Genomic DNA, 21,514 nt, shown 5'->3' on the forward strand with positions numbered 1-21,514 from the left:
ATGAAGTGAAACCTTTCAGTATTTTCAGACACAAGTTGGAGTTAGTTTACAGTGCTTGCTGGAGCTGCTGTCCCTTGGAAGTGGTGAGAAGCACAACCAAGGTTCAGACAGACTTGCAGCTGATTCACCATCCAGCAGCCAAAACAGACATTATCTTAATTACTGTAATAAAACTGAGAAACACCAGCCCACTTCCTTGTGGATCTGTGACATGACAGGCTCCGTTTCCCTGGATCAAACCCTGCATCTGCAGCTTTCATCCACTGCAGCTTGTAACCCACAACTTCATCAGCTGCTGACACACATTTATATATATTCCACCACTGGTTTGAGATAACATATAACAGCAACAGCTTAGTTACTGCACTGCTCTGACACTGTATTTTCCTGGGAAAACAAGGAAGCTTGAAGGGATTTCTTAAACTGGGAAAACAGCAAAATTTTTAAACAGCTGGTATCCCAAGAACCCACATAATTTGAGAGACTATTATTTGCAATATTGCCCTTATGCACAATGCACTATCCTCCCTGTATCTGTGTTATTGCTCTCCACTCCACTGCTCCTGGGGAGAACATTCTGCCTTAGTGACTGACCCTTACACTGCAGTACTGCCCTTGGTTTCCTCCTATTCTTTGCATTAACTCTGTGTTAGCATGAATTTATTCATTCATACTCATGGGCAAAAAGTGGAACAAGGCATTAACTCTAGCCCCCCATAGAGCACTAACTAAACCTCTAGGACAGCAATTTTACTTCCAGAGAAATAGGAAAAAAAGGGATCTAGACTTGATGAACACTGGGCAATACAGGAAAAGACAGGAACATAAACAAAACCTTTGCTATGCTGATGAAGGACCTGACATGGAGATTCTTACTTAGTCTTCCCTCCTGCTTTTAGGGAAGGCTGAGCTGGGGCAGCAGGGCCATACCTTTATTAATGCTCCTTGCATTCCAAGCTTGCTCATTGTTTTCTGTCCTGTGGGTACAAGCCAAGCACATTCCATATGTGTAGCCAGGACCTGAGGGCCCAAAATAGGCCTTGGATCGCTCATATTTACAATAACACCCTCTGGAAAACAGGGCTATCATCTTGAACATTGCTACTGGACATCTGGAATTTGACACAAATTTCAAGAGATTTATATGGCCACATGAGCCACTGTTATTCCATATAAAGTGTATCTAATATTTTGCTTTATTTCAGGTTAATAAAAATGTCTCTGTTTTCAATTCTGGCTACTGTTACTCTTAATGGTGAGCAAAAACCAGTTAAGCATTACCAGGGCCACAATTTTCAAGCCTAAGTATCAAATGTCAGGTTCATCTGCTCAGCAGAGAGAAATCAATATTCAGACGTGCTGCATTTTATGATTTCTCACTACGTACAATAAGGGACAATGCCCTGTTTTCAGCTCTCATACACCTTTTTTTTTCAGCTCATCAGGGAGGAAGGAGCTCTCATCTCCACTGCCAGCTATAGATGCAATACAGCATCAGAAAAATGGGACTTCCAGTTGGAGGTCTCAAGTCACCCGCAATGATTCTCACTGTGTAACAGAAGAGGATAAAGTATCAAAACAAGCTTGAAACAGGGTAACAAATTATTAAGGTTTTCAACAATTGATCTTTTATATGTATTCCACTGTGTTTGGAAAATGTCCTATTCCATCCACAGCAAAATTTCAATTAAAAGAATCAATCAAGCATTTATTAGCCAGTATCAAAAATGATAATTTGAGAAGTAAGATCAATATCAAAGTTAAACCTTCTTTAAAGACCTTGATCATTAACGGAAAGAAAATCCCTCTCTTATAATAGGATGTTTATAACGTATGATCAGAATAGATTCCCTTATTTCAATAACATTTTATGATTTTAAAATTGAAAATCCTCCAATTTATGTTTCTACATTAGTAAGACTTTTCTTTACTGTATCTAACTCCATGATTTTGGACTTTTTTTTTCCCACAAGTCTACCAGAGTAGTAAAAGAAGCCTCTTCACTCGTGCCTTAAAATTTTACTGTCTACATTATATCAACCATAGACCTCATTTAATACATAATGTTGATATATATATATATATATATATATATATATATATATATATATATATATATATATAAAAGTTATTTGAGGCTATTCTCTAATAATCATTATTGTTGTGACACCTTGCCTGACCTAGAGGTCCGTGCAGAGGGACTTGACTGACATCTCTTCACTGCCTACAGAACTGTTTTCCATGAAGTAACTGTCCAAATACACACTGGATATCAATTCAGAGCTTGGTTTAGAAATATTCTGCTGAATTTGGGAGTTTTATGACATGTGCTTTTGAGGAAGACCGGAAAGTCTAGATTGACAGCTCTTCCTACCTCAGAGCTCCAGAAATGGCCCAATGTACTTTGTATCCACAGGACAGAATCTTTTAATTGTTTAAAACTTGAGTTTTAAACAATAACTATTTAAACAATAATTTCTGGCCCTCTGGGGATATGGCAGATTACAGTTGCAGTACAGTTCCTAACAACCTGCTGGGGTCTGAAGGCACAGGAGAAGGATCCCACAGCTCATAAAGGATTTCATTGTTGTGCTCGGCTGGTTTGAGCCCTGAGGTGGTCCTGGTCCTCCACCCAATATTTACTGTCCTGTGTCAGCTTCCCACCATGCCACTGAATGCTGCATGCCGAGATCTGTATGCAGAACAGACAGCACTCTGTGAAAGTACTCTCAGGAATTTAATATGGAATGACAACTTTTTACATGACAGATAACAGACTGAAAAAGTTCTACCCAAAAAATTAGATTAATTTTGTGTCCCCATCCCCCCATTACCATCAAGGTGCATAAAGTAGTTTCCAACCTGGAACCATCATATACAGGAGGATATACCAAAAGAACATTTCAAAAGTGCTCTTGCAACAATGGTGAAAGCCTGCCATTAATTTGGCAAAACTTCTTTTCATGCTACAGTGTCAGAGCACTTGTAATACTTAGTGGGCTTTTCAAATTTCAGTAACAACTTCAGAAGTTTACGGATCAGAGTGGTTGGTGACTGGGAGTACAGAGGGGTGTAACAGGCAGGTTGGTTTGGTGCTCAAGCATGTATCAGCTGAGCTGGAGAATGAGAAAGCTGACTGCAAAGGCTGCATTGCCTCCTACCAGCATTTACCAGGAATGAAAGAGGCATCTGTATTTCTCACAGAGGGGCCACCTTTTGTGCTGCAGATCAGGTATCACACATCATGTATTACTGTAGTGTGACATATTTAAGAATTCAATAAATTTGAGCTCTGTTTCTGCCACCTTAATCTCTGTTTGGCAGTACCTTTTTCCATTTAAATCACCTCAAACACTGAGGACTTCTATAACATGACAGAATTACACTTTGCATTCACTGCTTAAATGAGAGTAGGCTCAGGTGATGAAAGATGTGATTTAAACTGCCCTTCTAATCAGTTACATCAAAGCTTTTGATCTGAAAGACAACAGTTTTGAAATCTCCAAGTTCATTCCTCTCATTTCTTTTCATGCTCAAATGAACAATCTAACCTGGAAATCACGAACAACCAGCATCTTTGGAGAAAATCCAAAGTGTTGCTGTTCATGGAGGTGGTGGGATCAGATACTTCTTGGTGTAACTGGGAAGAAAAACACTCAACCCTCCAAAATTATTCTGCTGCTACAAAGAACAGATGTTCTTGAAGGATGTACTTGTGCAGTGCTATACTATTTTGGGGTGCAAAGATCTCTGATATTTTGGTGAAGTGTGTGCCTGCAACAGAAATTGCAAATATTGTATTACTCACTCTGAGCTAGAACTAGTATTCCACTAACAGAGGGGTGATTTTTTTATTATTTTATTTAGTGAGTATTTGACTTCTGGCAGTGCTCTCCTGCAATTTAAAATGCCAAGTTGGCAGCTTTCAGAAAAGGAAATTTCAGTAAGTTGGGATGGTCTCTTTGGGCTCATATTTCTTGCAGTTCTTTTTCCATGTGTCTGTGTCCCTGGCTACCAGCAACAAGCTCTTACCTACAGCTTTGTTTCTTATCCTATGTTTTATTAGCTCTAGTTTTTCAACCCTAGCATCATTTTACCCTTCAGGAATGCATTGTAAAGTTCTGCCAGACTTGATTTTTCATGAAATGTGTAACAGTAACGGTGGTAGGTTCTAGTAAGTGCAGCCCAAAGCTCTGAAATTCTGACTCACACGAGTGTCAGGCTGTCCGACACTGTAGACCACAGAAGTCCAGATTTGCTGGCAGGCACTTGCCTCATGCACACTTCCCACAACCTTGGTTAGGTTACAACAATAAGCATTTTGCATTAGAAATTTCCCTGACAAATCTAGTAATCTAGCTTTCTTTATAGAAAACAGAACTCCCTTACTGATGGTGGTATTTTAAAGAACAAGAGCTGAATTAGGCTGCTCTAGAGACAAATCAATTAAGAGTTTATTTTAGCTGATAATAAAATACCTCTTGAAGTCCTTGGGACTGGACACTTAAAACAATCACTGATAAAACCCTGTGTGGAATGATGAGTAAAGGAGGTGAAGTTTGCAATTCTGATAAATAACTGAAAATAATCAAGCCTCGGTGCAGGTAACCAATTACAGTTTGCTGGTGAGAGGGCGAGCAGAGTGGGTCTCCTGCACTGCTTCTTTCCCAGCTATTCCTGTGTGTCCCATAGTGGGCTAGTTCTGGTTGGCAGCCTCAGCAGGATGCCACTGCCTGACCAACATGTTCTGAGCTGACAGACCCAGTGCACCCACCTTCCACTGACAGCAAAACACAGCTGGCAAATTCCATGCAACACTGCCGTGGCATTCTGTAGAAAACTTGCTATTTTGGGGTTCTCATCAACAGGGCCTTGAACAGACAGGAAACAGCAACACAGCTTGTCCACCAATCCTATGTTCACCACGTAACTACAAAGAGAGGAAAAGTGTATTACAAAATAGTTCCACATCAGTTTTGGTAACTTTGTGGAAGAAGTAATTTTTGCTTCTCTGCTATCAAACCACTCAAAAAGCAGGTTGTGATTACTTAAACACTCTTTCTGAAAGGGTTCAATAAAACAATTCCAATTACAGTAACTTCAGATCTGGCTCTCTGTGGCTATCAGTAGTTTTTGTTAAGAGATCTGTCTGTTGTAAGATAATTTGTATTATACTGTACAAGAAAGATGAGTGTAAATGTTTATTTTAGCACACTGCTAGAAGGACAATGGAATCTTGCCATAGTTAATGATTTGTAATAATTTTGATAGTTCTGGAACAGTACAACTTCTTTTTAGCATGAAGAGGTAAACTCTGTAGAACACACTAATTCCAGAAGACAATGATGTTACCCAGATATTGTTTTACTGCAATACATACATCATAGCAACCACTGCCCAATTGTTGGGCTTTGTTCCCCTCTTATAAATACATATGCAACATCTCAGGCACTAATAGAATGTGAACAACATTCTACCATCAGTATAGAAGGATCAAGATCAAAAAATCTCCTCAGGACTCAATCATATTCAATATAGAGAAAATCATGTAGTGACTTTTTTTTTTAACTGAAAACTCCTTTTTTACTAGGGTTGACCAGATCATCATTGCTGACCCTCAGATCACAATTCTGAAGTTCCTTCTTTGAACTTTAATAGCTTGGAAACCTATGCCAAAAAATCTTGTACCAAGATCCCTCTGTCCACAATAGGTTCTCTCATACTTTGATCATTACCAACTCCACTTAAACTGTGCGCAGCTGTATTTTTTCCATGTCACTTTGCTGATATCACCTCACTTCCCCTACTTTCCTTTTCTACCACAAACATCCAGCTTCTCAGACTTCAGCCCATCTCAACCACCATACTGCTGACTTAGGTGAGATCAACTCTCTTCATGGACATAAACGTCCCACTGCAATCAGCTCCCTTTCTCTGCCCTCTAATTTTCTTCGTATTTTCCTCCACTCTTATGAAGTGGGAGAAACCTCTTGTCAAAATCAGAAGAACTACTGTTTAATCCTGTGCCTCCAACTCACTTAAAAGACATGGGAAAGCAATTGCCTTCAGACACCAACAAATGATCCACTGTTCCTACACCGACTGTCTGAAGATCACTGTCCTACCAGCTGCTCTACTTGCTCCTCAAGTCCAGTTGGCAGAGATGGCTCTTAGAGGCTCCTTGAGAAGGGAACACCATTGGCTCTAAGTTTACATCATGTCTAGACCACCCTGATTTGACTCAGCAGGGAACATTATTAAATAATATTGATTCTAGTAAATAAAAACTATTGATTAGATAATGCTTCTCACAAAGCTGTACAACTATTTATTAAAAATAACTATTCCCTCACAACATGTCCTACAGTTTTGTCTGATTTTGAAAAAGCAGCGAGTTTTGACATTAGGGAAGAAAACCTTGTCCTTTTCAGACACTGTTGTTGCTCAAAGACAGATTTATCTTCAGGGTTAGAAGTGAGACCTTCTGTCAACATCCAACCTACTGACACAAAGTTTTTGGAAGAAGTGAAGGAATTAAGAATAAAATTACACTGGATATAAAGCTAGAAGTCGAACTGCAGCACAGAAGATTTTAAAAGTTGCTGAAGTACAGCAGTTAAAAATACTTAAAGATGCACAAAGGTTATTAATTGCACACTCATTGTGCAGGTAAATTTGTCTGTTCTATTTTGCAACATGAAAGGTTACCAGCATTAAGTTTCTTGCAGATTTTGATCTAAGCAATCTATTTGATCATGCAGGTGATAAACAAGTTTTCCTGCATTAGTGGAATAATTCCAGGAACATAGCTGTGTGTTAGATACATCACAGTCACAGAGAAATGCTGAGCGCTGGAAATAGCTCTGAGAAATAGGAGGGGAGAGGAAGAACTAAATAAAATAGAGCTAATACTGATAGATAGTGACTCTCAAAAAGGCACAACCTTTATCACTGATATTCTCTTCCCTAGGAGCATCTCTACAGTGTGACTGACACCTGCAAACTGTGTGCACTGTCCCCCTCCTTTACACCCACACCTGAGTACAAAGCAGCTGCTCTCTGGCAGAGGGGAAATGGATGAGCTTTCAGTCTGCTGGGACTATTCTTCACTGGCATCTGGAGACAAGAAGAAGATGCATAGAGCACTCCTTTCCTTGAGGAATTGAGCATACAGAGAACTGGAATGTCAAAGCTCTCTAATCTATTGCCTCCATCTTCTTTTACCCACAGGAGTACAGCTGAAATAACCTGGCTACCCTTTTGATACCCAGACAGCACACAGATAATTGGTGTTTATGCATCAGGTTTAACAGTCCCAAACAACAAAAAAAAAATTCAGTGTTCCTCTTTCTTCCCCCATCTTCCTAAAATTCTCACTTAATCAACTCCCCATGACATACAATACAATGAACTGAAGGTGAAAGATTCCCATTAATGACAGAATTTGTCTGTTTTTGACTGGTTTAAAATGCCCTCTCTCTTTTTTTTCCTAATTGCACTATTACCTTGTCATCATGCCTTTCATTCCCCATTTATAACCAGATCCCCTAAAGTGCCTCAGGTGAGGGACCTGGTTGGATTCTCATGTCTCTCCTTATCTTCAGGGTATGCCTGTGCTTGGCCCAGTCAGTGTCAGATGTCTGTTCAGCAAAGACCTCCCACCCTCCCATTCATAAATGGACAGAATACAACACCCTGAAATTTCACACTCTATCAAAACCTGTTTGGGGAGAAGGAGAGTTACATGAGAACATGAAAGTTTAGAGGTCACTGGTATCTATGACAACTATTTGTTTTGCTTTCCTCCTCCAGCTGTCCTCTTTGTCTCCATCAGCATCACACCAAACTTTGAAAAGTCTGAAGGCCCACTGTGACACATTTTCAGTAGCATATAAAGAAGAATTTCATTTCTTCAGAGGACTGAAGACACACTAATAACTATTTATGTTCAGGCTCAGCTATTAAAATGCAGCTACATGGTAAGATCAGATTATAGGAATGACTGGGTGATCTTTATAATAGCAAGTGTGTATTTTATGACAAGCTTATAAGAATACACATATGATATGAGAGACCACATGCAATGGGCACACACAGCTGGCATAGAGAACTGAGAGAAAATAATAAAAATATGGAAGCTGGCTCCTAGATAATCAGGAGAGAAAATTAATGGAAAGGACACAAAAAAACAAGTCCAAAATAAAAGATTCTTGTGTTTTTGTATTTCTGTGTCTGCAGTTTTTTGAAGAACATTTTTGATTGAGAATATAGTATTTCAATAGTCTTCTTGACTACCCACACACTATTCTTACTGCATTACGAGTTAAAGCAGTTTGTTCCTCTCTTTAATCAATGCAATTTGCTTTCCCTCTCATAAAGAATACTTAGAAACATTTCATTATTTTTTTAAACCTGATTAGGTCTTGGACTCTGCTGCTGAAGGCTTCCACTTGTGAGGATTTACTTTTTACTTCCTGTAATATCTTCAGTGCAGTAGAGTGGCTGTTTCCATCTGGGAAGCTGGAGATTAGACATCTGAAAATCACAGCAGTTACCCTCAGAAGTCCTGTTGTTAAACCTTCAAATACCTGCTTATTTACACTTCTGCCTGCAGTAGCATTATGGTCATCTGGAACACTAACCTAAGCAAAGAGAAAAAAACACAAACAACTAGAATTCAGTAAAACTAACCAAAGTTTGTAGAGAAACATTTACAAATTTGCATGGGCGTACACCAAAAGTAATAATAAAATAACATTCTAGCAGTGCTGATGGGCATTAAACCATTTCAGGTACAAGATAAGGTAAAGCATATAATCCAAGCTGGACCAGAATAAATCAAGTCATAAGAATGCAGTGTCTGAGAACTAAGGAAGCCTGATAGCAGCAAAGTATGTCATTAGTATGATTGTGTTCTTATGCATAAAACATCACCAGTGACCACTGCACTTGTCCATCACATCAGAAGCACAACAGCCAGTTCTCTCTGAACAGACCTCAGAGGAATCTCATTTTTCCAAATCATTAAAATAGAGCCCACTCCTAAAAAGGTGAAGTTGAGCTGTACAACATGTAAATCTGAAGACAAATCTATATGCAGGATACAGATCTGGAAGGAAGTCCTCACGTAGAGTATAATTTTTAAAAAATTAATTTATTTTTCCATTTCTGCAGTCCAAGGTATTTTACCCAGCTGAAATCCTGCCCCATTACAATCAAACAGTAAGTGGAGTGTGTCTGAAGTCCTGCAGTGCTCGAGGCAGACACTGGCAGCAGTCAGGGCTCGGGGCTCCTGGGAACATCCCCACCATCCCCATGGCTGATGCTGCTGGGCCCACACCCCACAGACCTCTGTGGAGCCTCTGCTCTGCCACAGCCCGAGGCTTGACATAGACATTAGGGATCAATATTGGCTGAAATGTCATTTTCGTTCCAGGTTAAAATCATTTACACTCAGTATATGCAAGCGAGGCCAGAGAAAACCATTCCTCCCCGTATAGGTATCAGGAGGGATTTGGTAACACTTGGTGACAAAGAACAACATGCACATTTCTTTATTATTCATTAGGTCTGAGCCTTGTGCTGGTACTTAAAACTCATTGTAATGGTCTGTTTCTGGTGACAAGCCAAGAGAGCAAGTGAGAAGTCTTTAGCTGCTTATTCAAGTTCAATAAGAAAAACAATACTACGTTGCTCCAATAGCATTTGTTGACTAAAATAATTCATGCCTAATGATACCAATTGCTCACTGAAACAGATGGATTAAACTTTGCAATGTGTAAATCAACTTAAATGTGGTGACTTTGTACTTGGCACATTAAGTTTTAAAAATTGCTAACAAATGCTGCTTACTGCTTTTTCACCTTAGATAAAAATTATATATGCTATTTCTTAAAAGACTGAATAGTATCTTGCAGCAGAGCCTTCCATTTGCTGTAATGAACAGTACTATGAGTGGGTATTTTTTTTTGCCTTCTAGTTCAATGTACATAGATGAAATATATATTCTAAGTATATAGTCCTTAGCTATCAAAGATCATGCTTTAAAATCAAACTGCTCCCCCGAATTTGTAAAATAAATAGATCTGGCACTTATTAGAGTCATTTGTTGCAGAGCTTGTCATGTTCAATTTTTTGGGGAAGTGTGTGTGTGTGCTAATATAAAGTGTGAACAAATGTGAATTTTTACGGAGTGTTTGTCAAACAAGAGATAGAAGGAAATACTTCTTTACAGAAAATGGGTAAATTTGAACTTAATTCCTTGAAGATTTTCCTTTTATACTAACTCAAATGAGTGACAACAGATCAGCTCTTTTACCAAAGAAGTAATTAATGGGATAGTGGGAAAGTGTGTTGAGATTTATGTTCAAAATTAATTGGTGTGCCTGCTTGTTGATTATTATATCAAGCAAGGAGTAGGAAATCTTAAGATTTAATAGTGTAATTATGAAAGCGTTCAAGCTCTTGTTTCTTTGTGTTGATACACAAGGAGTCAATGATATTCAGAGAAACTGGGTTGAATGTGGGCTTTGGATAAGTAAATGTTACAACATTCCACATTCCTGAGGTTTAATAGGTTTAACAGTTTATATGACACAAATCTACAGGTGTGATTACACATTTAAACTGATTTGTTGAGTAATTGGTATAAAACAATTTAAAATCACAATGGAAAATCAGGAAATATGTAACTACTGTCCAAATATTTGACACATCCAACATCTCAATGTTATTTTAGCTTTTCTGATGGCTGACTACGCTGGGCCTAACCAAGACTCCTACTTTCTAAGTCAGTTCTAGAATTGGAACTCTCTGGTGAGCTGACTCTCAGCATGGTACAGTCTCCATACAAGTGATACGCTGTTCCTCAGAGAATCCCCCCTGTGGAGGGGTTCCCATGCTTGTGCATCAGCTCTTCAGCTCTGCCCAGCATCTTGGGCTTAATCCTGTAAGATGCTGCACAATATGGCCCCAATCCAGTAAAGCACTTAGGCACACATTTAATATAGCTGAAAATGCTACTCTGTTCTGACTCATGTCACCAAAATACCTCTGCAGATCAGAGCACGTTCTCTTTCTGTGCTAACAAAAACCACCAATTTCCAGTTAGAAACGTAGAGGTACAGCACTGACAACTCATTCATATTTTTATTTTATAAAAGGCATAGTCCTCCACAGCCATGAAGAATTTTAAATGTAGAGTTGGTAAACCTAAATGGAAAGACTTCAGACCTTTAGAAGCATACAATTTCTCTTTATCTGGTCAATTATTTAATATCATTGTCCCATTACCAATGGTGATTTTGTGCTTTTTGCATTTCTAGTCATTGGGCTTGCCTCAAAAACACTCTGAAAAATATACTTCAGAAGTATCACTGGGATGTCAGATGTTCTATGTAGTAACTAGTGAACCCAAGAAACGGAAATGGCCCAGGAAGTGCATGGGCTTGAGATGGTGCAGGTGAAGGTTCCAATGTTAGATTCCCTACCCCTAAACACTTCAGCATGTCATTACCTCTTCTACTCCAGCCCTGTTTTCAAGATTTACTGGTCTCCACATGGGCTTGTTATTAGGGACTAAGGGAACACAGTTCCTAAGTGACACACAGCTGAACACTATAGAGACAGATGTAATTTCAAAATGGACTAGGACCACCAAGCAGCACAGACGTGCCTTGGATTTCACAGTTCTTGCCATCATCAGTGCAAACATGGAGCTGCCTTATTTGATGCAGCACAGAAGACTGAAAAAGCTGACCACAAATGGTTAAGAAACTGCAATAGGATGTATATTATCATTCTGAAGAACCCAAATTAAATGGCAGCACATTCCAGGCAAGAAATGGAGGAGAAAAATTACTTTCCTCTGATTAGATAGCCAGATTAACTTAAACCCAGTAAAATTTCTTAGGTGACTTACCTAAAATACGGTCCAAATTTAAGCACTGTATTTTGCAGACGAAAAAAGTAAGAAACAACTGGGTTTTGATGCCTACATTTGTTTGATTGGTACTTCACTTAATGTTCATTGCACATTCACTAATGATGTCTTAGAATTTTCAGATACTACACATTTAAAGATTGCCTTAAAAAATAATCACAGTGATCTGTCATGATATCACACAGTCAGTTATGGTTTATATGTATGGCTTCTCAGATATCTTTGTGGAAAGGACATGACAGCTGTCACTTGACTAGAAACCCCCAAAATACGAAACTATCCTTACGTGCTTACAGCTCCACTAATTATTTGGTTTTGTCAGTGTGAAACCTTCCAAAATAGGCAACTAGAAAAGCTGCAATTATTTTGCAACTTCTGGCTACAGTGGACAAGGAAGAGCAGAGACAGCAGTAACAAATGAAGCTACACTCCAGCACAAGACTTGTATGAATGTAGGTGGGAAGGTTTCATCCATTAATCATGGAAATCAGGAAACACCCCTGCTGTCCTCAACAGACACCGGCTTAGGCATTACCTGAGCTAAGGAGGCTAAGGAAGGTAACATGGTAAGTCAGTCTACAGAAGGTTTCCTACCAGTCCCTTTAGGCAGGAGGTAAAGAAAGGTCTAAACAGGACACTTCAAACTATTAACCTGGACAGACTGGATGTCACACACACAAAAAAACCCCCAAAGTAAAACTAAATCCACATGAAACTAGTTGGAAATAAGGTTCATACTGGATGTATTCAAGATTTTATTGAAATGCTTCTCAAAACAGTACTGTTGCTGTATTCAGCAAATATCGGTGTACTTGTTTAATAATTTGTTAAAACCTTGCAAATATACATTCTCATTTATTACTCCTGGTATTACTTGGGCTTTATTTTCCAACAGTAAGTGGAAATACACAACATGGGCAAAGGCTGCATCACACAGCTCATCCAACCAGGAAAAGCGGAGGCAGTTAGAAGTCTCTGGGGGTATATTTTAGTATTTTGGTATTTGGAGCTACTCTCTGTTTGTACATTTCTTTTTTGTAAAAAAAAGAAAAATTCAAACTTGATCTGATTTATTATATTTTCAAGAGAGAAAAATCAGGGTTAGAAAAGCAGCACTGTTTTTGGGTTTTGTACTCAAATATGCACTTCATGGAACTATGAAGATATCCCAGTTTAAGGGCAAATTCTGCAAAAGAGAACATAAGAGACTTTCTGTATAGGAAAGAAAAGTCCACTGTGGATCATGGGAAACATTAAGCTTTAACTACAGTTTTGCTGCAACTCAAGGGTAGTATTTGGCAACAGACTGAAAAGAGCTCTAAGTGCAGTAAATTTTCCTTCTCTAGTATCTCTGAGCTCTAGGTGGCCAACTCTGCCTAAGAAATACCCTCTGTATTCCTTCAGGGAGAGTACAGGTCGTTCTCCAGCACTGCACTGTGAGCAGGGAAGAGGTTTGGCAGCAAAGTGAACCTTCTCACTGGTGAGGTGCTGAAGGATTTCCTCCGTGTGTAATTCCCTCGAGCCCTGCCCCGCTGGCCCCGCAGAGCCAGCACTGGCGGCACTGCGCACGCACCTTTCACTGAGCACGGCTGAAACCTAATACCGGCAATCCTCTTGGAAAGATCTGCTGAGGAACAATGAGATGGCAGCTGCTCAAAGGAGAATGCACAGGTTGCATTTGGGTTTTCTTTGTGTCAAGGACCCTCGGACTAGCTTTTTAAAGTGTTCATCAACAGTCCTATGGCTTGTTGATTCTAACAGCATCACTTAAATTATTAAAAGTATGTACATCACTTTTCAATTAACAAACTGCTTGGCTCATGAAAATACATACACACAATTTATAAGTAGAAAACCAAGACTAAATATCTTATGATGAGCAGGTCACTATGAATTAAAAATGAGTTTTCAAATAAAATATTTAATGACACTTCAAATTAAATGAAACATTGGAAAATTAAAACTTTCATTGCTAAAGAGCCCTATTTAAGCACTGCAGAAAATCAAACTCTGGCAATGTATTGACCTGACTTAGATTCCTGACACTGAAACAAGTAAGAATCAAACAAAGACAACTCATTATAGTCTATACTTTATATATTCCTATAGGGTAAATTAAAGAAAACAGCCTCAAAAAATGCTAAAGATAGAACAAGATCCACTCAATAGAGTTCCTGGTACGCATGCTTTTGCAGAATTTATTAGTAGAAGCAAATACATCCATTTCTATAGAGTATTGTAGATACAGCCATCAAATACAAACAACAAATGAATTTTATTCTTTCAAGCCTTTATTCTTATTTACCTCCTGGTGTTCTTATACTCTAAATACTAGAACATGTTTGTGAAGCATGCAAAAATTTCAAAATTAGAAAAGTTATTGTACCTACCGTAAATTGCTGTATCAACAGGTCCATCAGAAAAGTGATCTTATTACTAAAGAGAACATAGGTGCAGTTTTCTATGCAGCTGCTGCAGGTGAGGCTGTAAACATTTACTGTACTGCACAGTGACCTAAAAAATCAGAGGGGAAGAAAAATTAGAATTTTACTTTCTTCCATAAATCAAAAACAAATAAATGGCAGCACATCAAAAATCTTGCAGGAATTCATATTTATTTTCTTCAACTTGGGATTCCAAACAGAATTAATATCTGAAATGAAATCAATTAAATAACTTCAAAACAGTAAAGCCATACTTAACAGAAGCCACACACTCTATGGGTACTGGACTCTTCTGTATTCAAAACTCTTACCAAAACTGATATAGAATATCAGCCAATTTCATCATTTGGATAGGTAGTACTTTTTTTGTGTGGCTTACAGCTATGGCACACAATGAACTCTTTCCTGGCAGGACCTTCAAGAGCCTGCGCGAAGTATTTGACAGCAACTCCCAGGACAGCAAGGCCAGCTTTAGAGAGAAGCTCCCGGCAGTGCCTGTGCTCCAACACAAGGAATAGGGATGACCAAGGAACTGGCAAACCCCAGCAGGTGAAAGGCCTGGCCCAGAAATTCTAGTGCCACATTGTCACCCACTCCTGCACAGAGCCTCCAGTGCTAATGTACAGCTCCAGCAGCATCGGCTGAGCTACACCTATGGCTGGGGAAGAGGTGACTGCAGTGGGAAGCTCCGCAGTGGAAAGAGCATGAAATCACAAGCACATGCACAACTGTTCTCTGCATCACATGCAGTGATTTCCACCTGCTCCAATTAAAGTGTTCTTCTCAAAACAGGACTTGCAGGGAAGCTGGGACCAGTCCTAGGGAATATTCTCACAGAGAAGATTAATCTTACCAAAGAGAACCCTATTTCAGAATAAACAAAAAATTTGTTTCTTGAGCTTTGCTTACTACAAAAGCCATCACTGTTACTACACAAACATGCACAGACACACAACACAAATGCATCATAAATATAGCCAATAATAAATACAGATGGCTGGACATTCAAGTTGTTTGTCTAAAGCAAACCAAAAGGAAAAGAACTTTTATTTTGTTGGGTTTTTCTCAACATGTGAAAAAAATGTGACTAAGTTCAAATAAGCTCCAAAGAAGAAAATAAATTATGAGCACTGCTGAAAGGTCATACAAAAGTGGGACTGCAACAAACACCAAGTTACTGCACTGAAATCATCAAAGCTGGTATTTAACAGAACAAGCTGCAGACTAATTCAACATACTTCTGGAGCTGAGTTTAACACTTTATTTTTCTACTAAAATATTTTTTGAAACAACAAAATTATTTACACAATAAGGCCTGTGCCTTTACTGATGCTGGGTTCATTGCTGAGGCATCTGGTCACTTAGCCTGGCTCCAGAGCTTAAAAAGAGGCCTCTTACATACATACATTGTATTTCTCAAGCTAAGGAAAGCTGGAAATGCTCAGAGGCCAGAAAAAGTGGAGTAAAATTTTTTTCATTAGTATGGCTGGATTATCTTCTCTTCATCTGGAGAATTTAGAAAAGAAGTGAATGAACATTTATACTTTTCCTACTTTTCTGAGTACCACCATATTTCCAGTTATATTAATTTAACTGTACTGGTAATTAATTTTACTCTACTGCCTCATTAAATCGGTTTCAATCTGCAATTTACACGATAAGGAAACAATATTAAATAATTACTTACTGACCAAAGGCAGGTTAATTTTCATCTATTTCACCTAATTTTTACCCTACAAGGATAACACCTATAGATAATTAATAAAAATGCTTCACATGCATTTTTAAAAATCTGCCTTGCAACACTATTCTCTTTTCCTCTCCTGACTATATAAAGGGATTTAGTTCCCTTCCCTCAGTAATGCTGAAAAATATTTTCATTAGTCACCTACTTCTACCTTTCATGAAGATTATTCCCTTGTGTAGGTGTTTCTAGAGGGGAAAAGAGAAGAAACTATATTGGCAGTCTCTATTTTCTGTTGAGAAGATACTTTAAATCAGCTTCTGTCATTTTATCAGCGATTCTAAAATAAAGATCAATTCTATTTAAATATAAACATTGTAATTCATCCGAAGTGCCAAATATGAACTTGTAGGTTAATTTTGACAGCTTTTCAGAGTTCTGAGGTGATTTACCTAATTCACTGCAATAAATGCTTTTTGATATATGGGATTCCTAATTCCTAAGAGGATCATTTATTTTACACTTGAAAACACAAAAACTTCCCACTTTATATAAAGACCAAATTCCACTGTAAGAATGCATCATGCTTTTGTATTTCCCAACTGAACCTCATGTCACAAAGAGTACTGGTGTTTTCAGAGACTCTGATAATGCGTTTGAAAAGGTGCTGTAAGCAAATGGATGTCAAATTAATTTTTCACAACAATAAAGAGGGTTCATTTAATTGATACCATCGCTTCCTAGCAGCAGCTCGTCTGAACACATTCTGATCACGGCACACGCTCAGCTCTGCCTTGGTTCCACGGCCTGACTGGAATTCAGCACGGGGAGTGTCGGCACAGAAGTGTCCCCAGGTGGTTCACAGTGTTAAATGGCAGATTAGAGACAGCACAACTAATTTCTTTAATCTTATTAAGGGAACAACAGCTGTCAACTGTCACCATTTCTGCACAAGGCTGCCGAGACAAGCGAGGGGCTGTGAACGGCAGAGCCACAACTTTATTTAACCACACGTTAAACTCGCCGGGACGAAAAACCCAACGCATTTCCCATCATTTTCTTCTCTTTTGGAAGCTCTTAACTGCTCTTAATTCCAAAGCTGTTATCTTCAGAGATCCCAAGGCCAGCTGAAGGCCTGAAGCAGGAAGCTCTGTAAAGCAGGTGGTTATTGATTACCGATGTTGCTCTAAACTTTGTATCACACCCACAAATCAGCTTTCCAGCTCTGGCCGCCAGCACGTTCACTCCACCCCACAGCCAGGCTGCCCTCGGATGCAAGGCTTTCCTCCAGAGTCAATCCAATTACAAAAAACACTCCTTATGGTACACAAGCTTTGAGCCAAAAAAGAAATCTGTCTTTAAACTAGACAAAAATACGAATCGGTATATTATATTTATTTTACATGAGTATGAAGGAAGAGGATTCATTTTAATCAAGCTAGATCTCAACAGTTCATATGTCTGCATGTGATTTTTTTTTAAATGTTAGCAACATCTTCATCTCCTCAATTTGCCTGATGTAAACAAGTTGACAAACTTTAATTAAAAATATTGAGGCATCTACAGTATGCAACCATGGAAAACTAATCCGTGATAGTGCACCAGGATACAGAGAAAAGAACTCAACTTTTGCTTTACAAAAATTAGGGCATCATCAACATAGAACAATTCACCTGTTTGAAGTGTAAAGCTTTTCCAGACTCTTCCAACTTCTGACGTTATAAATAAATGTACTTTGATTATCAATGAATAACCCTGAATGTTCAATTTGGCAGTGCAATAATATAAAACTAAACATTATCAAATTTAGGATGTGTTAATTCAGTAGAAAACGGCTAATTTTTAACCAGTTTGAATATCATGCAGCACTCTGATGGGGAACATGATCAATATTGGTAATTACCTGCTGGGTTGCAAAGAAGTGGGAGGTGAAATATTACTGAAAAATGATGCACAGAATGGCTGTAGAGTGGAATGGGTAAGGAACCATCAAGGTAAGAATACGGATTGAAACAACTATAAAACCCCCCTGATTTTAAGGTTAAAAATACCAATTTTAACTCTTGAAGACCATACAGGCTCTTACTATCATGCAGTCTTTTATACAATCAGGAACCCTCAGAGATTCATAATTACTGCTTTGTCTGTCATTTACATTATTTAAGGACATCCAATTAAAAAAAGGGCTTCAGCCAAAGTCTAGATGCAATTAATAGAGAGAAAATAAAATTCAGCATCAATTATGCTTCAAGACACTTCTAAAACCAGACTGGAGTTTCACTCTGAAATGCTGCTGCACTTACAAATAAACTGTTGAATGACACACAACAAACAATTAATTTACCCCAATATTTACAGGTATGACAGAATTTGAAATTCTTCTACCAAAATTCTCCAGCCCCTGGCTTATCAATCATTTAATGCAAGACCTGGCTTTAAATCTGAAAGTTTCATAACATTTCACAGAGCTGCTTTCAACAACCAAATTGTTGTTCCTTTATTGCACACGAGGGCAATGCTGCTTTATTCTTGAGCTCTGAGCCCAAAATCCAGCTAAACCAGACAGCAGGAATAGGTCACAGGAAGAGACAGATGCTGCAGGTTTCAGATATTGAACTTGCACAGTGTTCATTCTCTTTAGAGTGTCTTTATGTCCTTGTACCAATTGCTAGTTTTCAATTAATCTGTTTCTAATATGTTAAGAAATTTATGTTTCTCTACCTCAGAGGAAAATAAGAAAGCTTGTTCTGCATTTTATGTAAAAAAAGTTTGTTTGTGAACAATCCTATAAAAATGCATTAACAGCAACACTGCAGCTTAAGAAGTGTATGCTCATAACCCCAAGTAAAAGTTACAGAGAACAAGCTATAAAATCAGCTCTTAGTTCAAAATAGTTCTTAGTGATAAAAGTCATTTGTATCAATGCTACACAAAATATTATGGAGGCACTAATTTCTTCTTTTTATGTATGTAATTATGGTTTGAGCTTTTTTGCCCTGATAATATTTGCTTTAAATAAATGATGCAAGAAACTGTATGAAAATAGAAGATACATAAAACTTGACTTCAATCCTATCTTAGCTTGTAGCAGAAGTCCAACTTTGTTCCTTACACAGCTACTGCCAATTTTTAAAATACTTCTCACTCAAGGAAGTCAAAGCATTTCCCAAATGTTAATTAAACAAACCCTACAAGCCTCATTTGTTAGCAGGTTTGTTACCAACATGTCGCGGCACAAAGCGGGTAAATGAGCTGCACATTGCAAGGCAACTCAGGGGATGAGACTCATCTCCTGGTCTTCATCTTAAGGCATTAAATCGTTTTGCTGTGCAGCTCCCATTTGCTTTTCAGTACAAGTGTAAGAAAAATACTGTAGAGCTCTGAAACCTTTACAAATTCTGCTGACTGTTTTGTGGAGAAGTGGACAAATTCTGGAAAACTACAAAATGCTGCTTTAAGGAAATAATGCGGCTGGACATTAATTTTTATGCTAACACCAAAAATAAAACTTGCTATGACCCACTGCTTTTTCTTTCCCTTTTCCAGTGATTTATTTGAAGGGGAGAAAAATTGCCCCAACACCAAATGTATCATCTGTCTCATAAATGTTATTTCTTCCTCCCAGCATTTCCTGTCCTGCTGCTCCTAACTACTGAGCTGGACAGTGGTACAAAACAACAGGCATATTGTCAAATCTTCTGATAATAAAGCTTTATCTTGTAGACATAGGATTAAAGTTGAGCTGCACCATACTGCCAGGATTTTGGAGAAAGAGAGATGTAGATAATAGCCCATGTAATCTCCTCACCTACTTGTAGATAGCTTATCCTCATCACAAAGCAACAGACAAATTCCCAATTTAAGATGAGTACAAATGGTTAAACGTTCCAAGAACCCACAAACAGTCTGAAGTACAGTGGCGTCCTTCAGAAAAGCATATTTGGCTGGGGGAAGACTGGAGGGCAATTCATGAAAGTTCTTAATTCAACTTCTCTCCACAGGGCTTTGCTTTGTCTTTAAACAGAGAAAACTGCTGGTTCACTGGATTCAAAGTTCAAGAAATCAGGATGTAAATGATATTTGCACAAAAGAAAGAAAAGCAACTTCAAACTCGTTTCAAAATCAAATGAGAAATGTGATCTGAACTTTCTTCCTCATTTAAAGAATTAAATACATTCTATGATTGTGCTTTGGTTTTGAACCTCCCTCAATCACTCTGTGTGTGAAAAATTTCTTAAATCCTTTCAGTGAGACCATACCAATACCCACGAACATGGCTTGTGCCTGGTTTAAACTGCTCAGAGAAGGTCCCACCCTCTGGAACTATTGGACAGTTGAGGCGCAGATTCTGCACAGAACATTCCTCTCCATCAAAAAGACCACAGAAATACCAACAGAGGAGGCTCTGCATCCCATGCAGCAACACCAAGTTCCCTGGGCCACTTCCAGCAGACTCCAGACTCTCTAAGTCAGACTCAAGCAGTCAGACTCTTGTAGACCAACCCTGCAAGAGCAGTTTGCTTTAGAGTACAGGATCCTGTGTCAAATTACGTGCAATCTGATGGATAACTTCCCAACTGCCAGATGCCTACAAAGTGGAGACTGCAGTTTGCTGTGAAGTTGAATAAAATGCTGTATTTCAGGAATGGAGAAAAGTTCTTCAGAAGATGTTTTTAACATACAATGTTGTCAGAACAGTTTATATTAATCTCTCTTCTGCCCCCTTATTTCTTTTGGAAATACGGCTAATGGAAAACCTGTGTTAATAAAACAATGTTTACAGAACTTTTCAAAGATGCAAAAACTCTTTTTATAATTCAGTCATGAACAGGCTCAGGAATCTGAGAGACCACTGGTCTGAAAGGGGTGTGAGATAGACAGTGACTGTCAGAGAGAGGAGAACTCTGATCAACTCTTTGGAAGTGATTTGTGCTATGCAAATGTGGCTGACATGGGGCTTTATTTATCAGCACACAAACTCTTTCGAGAACTAATACATCCTCAAACTGCCTAACAAACTTCAAACACGATGTTTTCAGTAATGTAAACACAATATTCTCAAACCTTCTCAACAAAGGCTGCTAAAGCACAAGACTATTCTTAAAAGGAAAGAACAAGAATTGAAGGTGCACATTCTAAGAATTTAAAGCTCAATTTAAACTAGGTTTTATGTGGGCACACAGTGCAATCCTGTCCCTTGTGAAGCTTATTCCACATTGATGAGATAACTCAAAATTAGAGACTGTACAAATGAAGAAGCCCCAAGGCTGTCCCTGACCTGCTCACCATAGGCCCAACTCAGAATTGCTCACCAGTGGAGCTGGCTGGACTTGCAGCAAGTGCATTTGGCACAATTGCAAAAGCAGGGATTTTATTTATTCTCTTAGAAGTGCGAAGTCAAGATATTAAAAAAATGGTTTTTCCTTAGTGCTCTTTCCCAGCACT

General features: G+C 38.5%; 1 protein-coding gene across 7 annotated transcripts in view; it reads right to left on the bottom strand.

The window, feature by feature from the left end:
• Nucleotides 1–21,514, bottom strand: part of SCAPER (S-phase cyclin A associated protein in the ER) — a 215,008-nt gene that overhangs the window by 28,758 nt on the left and 164,736 nt on the right. For all 7 annotated transcript variants that reach the window (XR_011154270.1, XM_069026155.1, XM_069026153.1 and 4 more), the window contains 3 exons: nucleotides 14,332–14,455; nucleotides 8,413–8,642; nucleotides 4,775–4,930 (listed from right to left, as the gene is read on the bottom strand). Coding sequence is in view for 6 of the 7 variants with exons in the window: in XM_069026155.1 (XP_068882256.1) it covers nucleotides 4,775–4,930; nucleotides 8,413–8,642; nucleotides 14,332–14,455 (510 nt within the window). In the remaining variant the exon portion in view is untranslated. The remainder of the gene's footprint in view (nucleotides 1–4,774; nucleotides 4,931–8,412; nucleotides 8,643–14,331; nucleotides 14,456–21,514) is intronic.

The sequence above is a fragment of the Aphelocoma coerulescens genome, chromosome 10, assembly GCF_041296385.1.
Source record: "Aphelocoma coerulescens isolate FSJ_1873_10779 chromosome 10, UR_Acoe_1.0, whole genome shotgun sequence".
In the NCBI taxonomy this organism is placed as follows: Eukaryota; Metazoa; Chordata; class Aves; order Passeriformes; family Corvidae; genus Aphelocoma; species Aphelocoma coerulescens.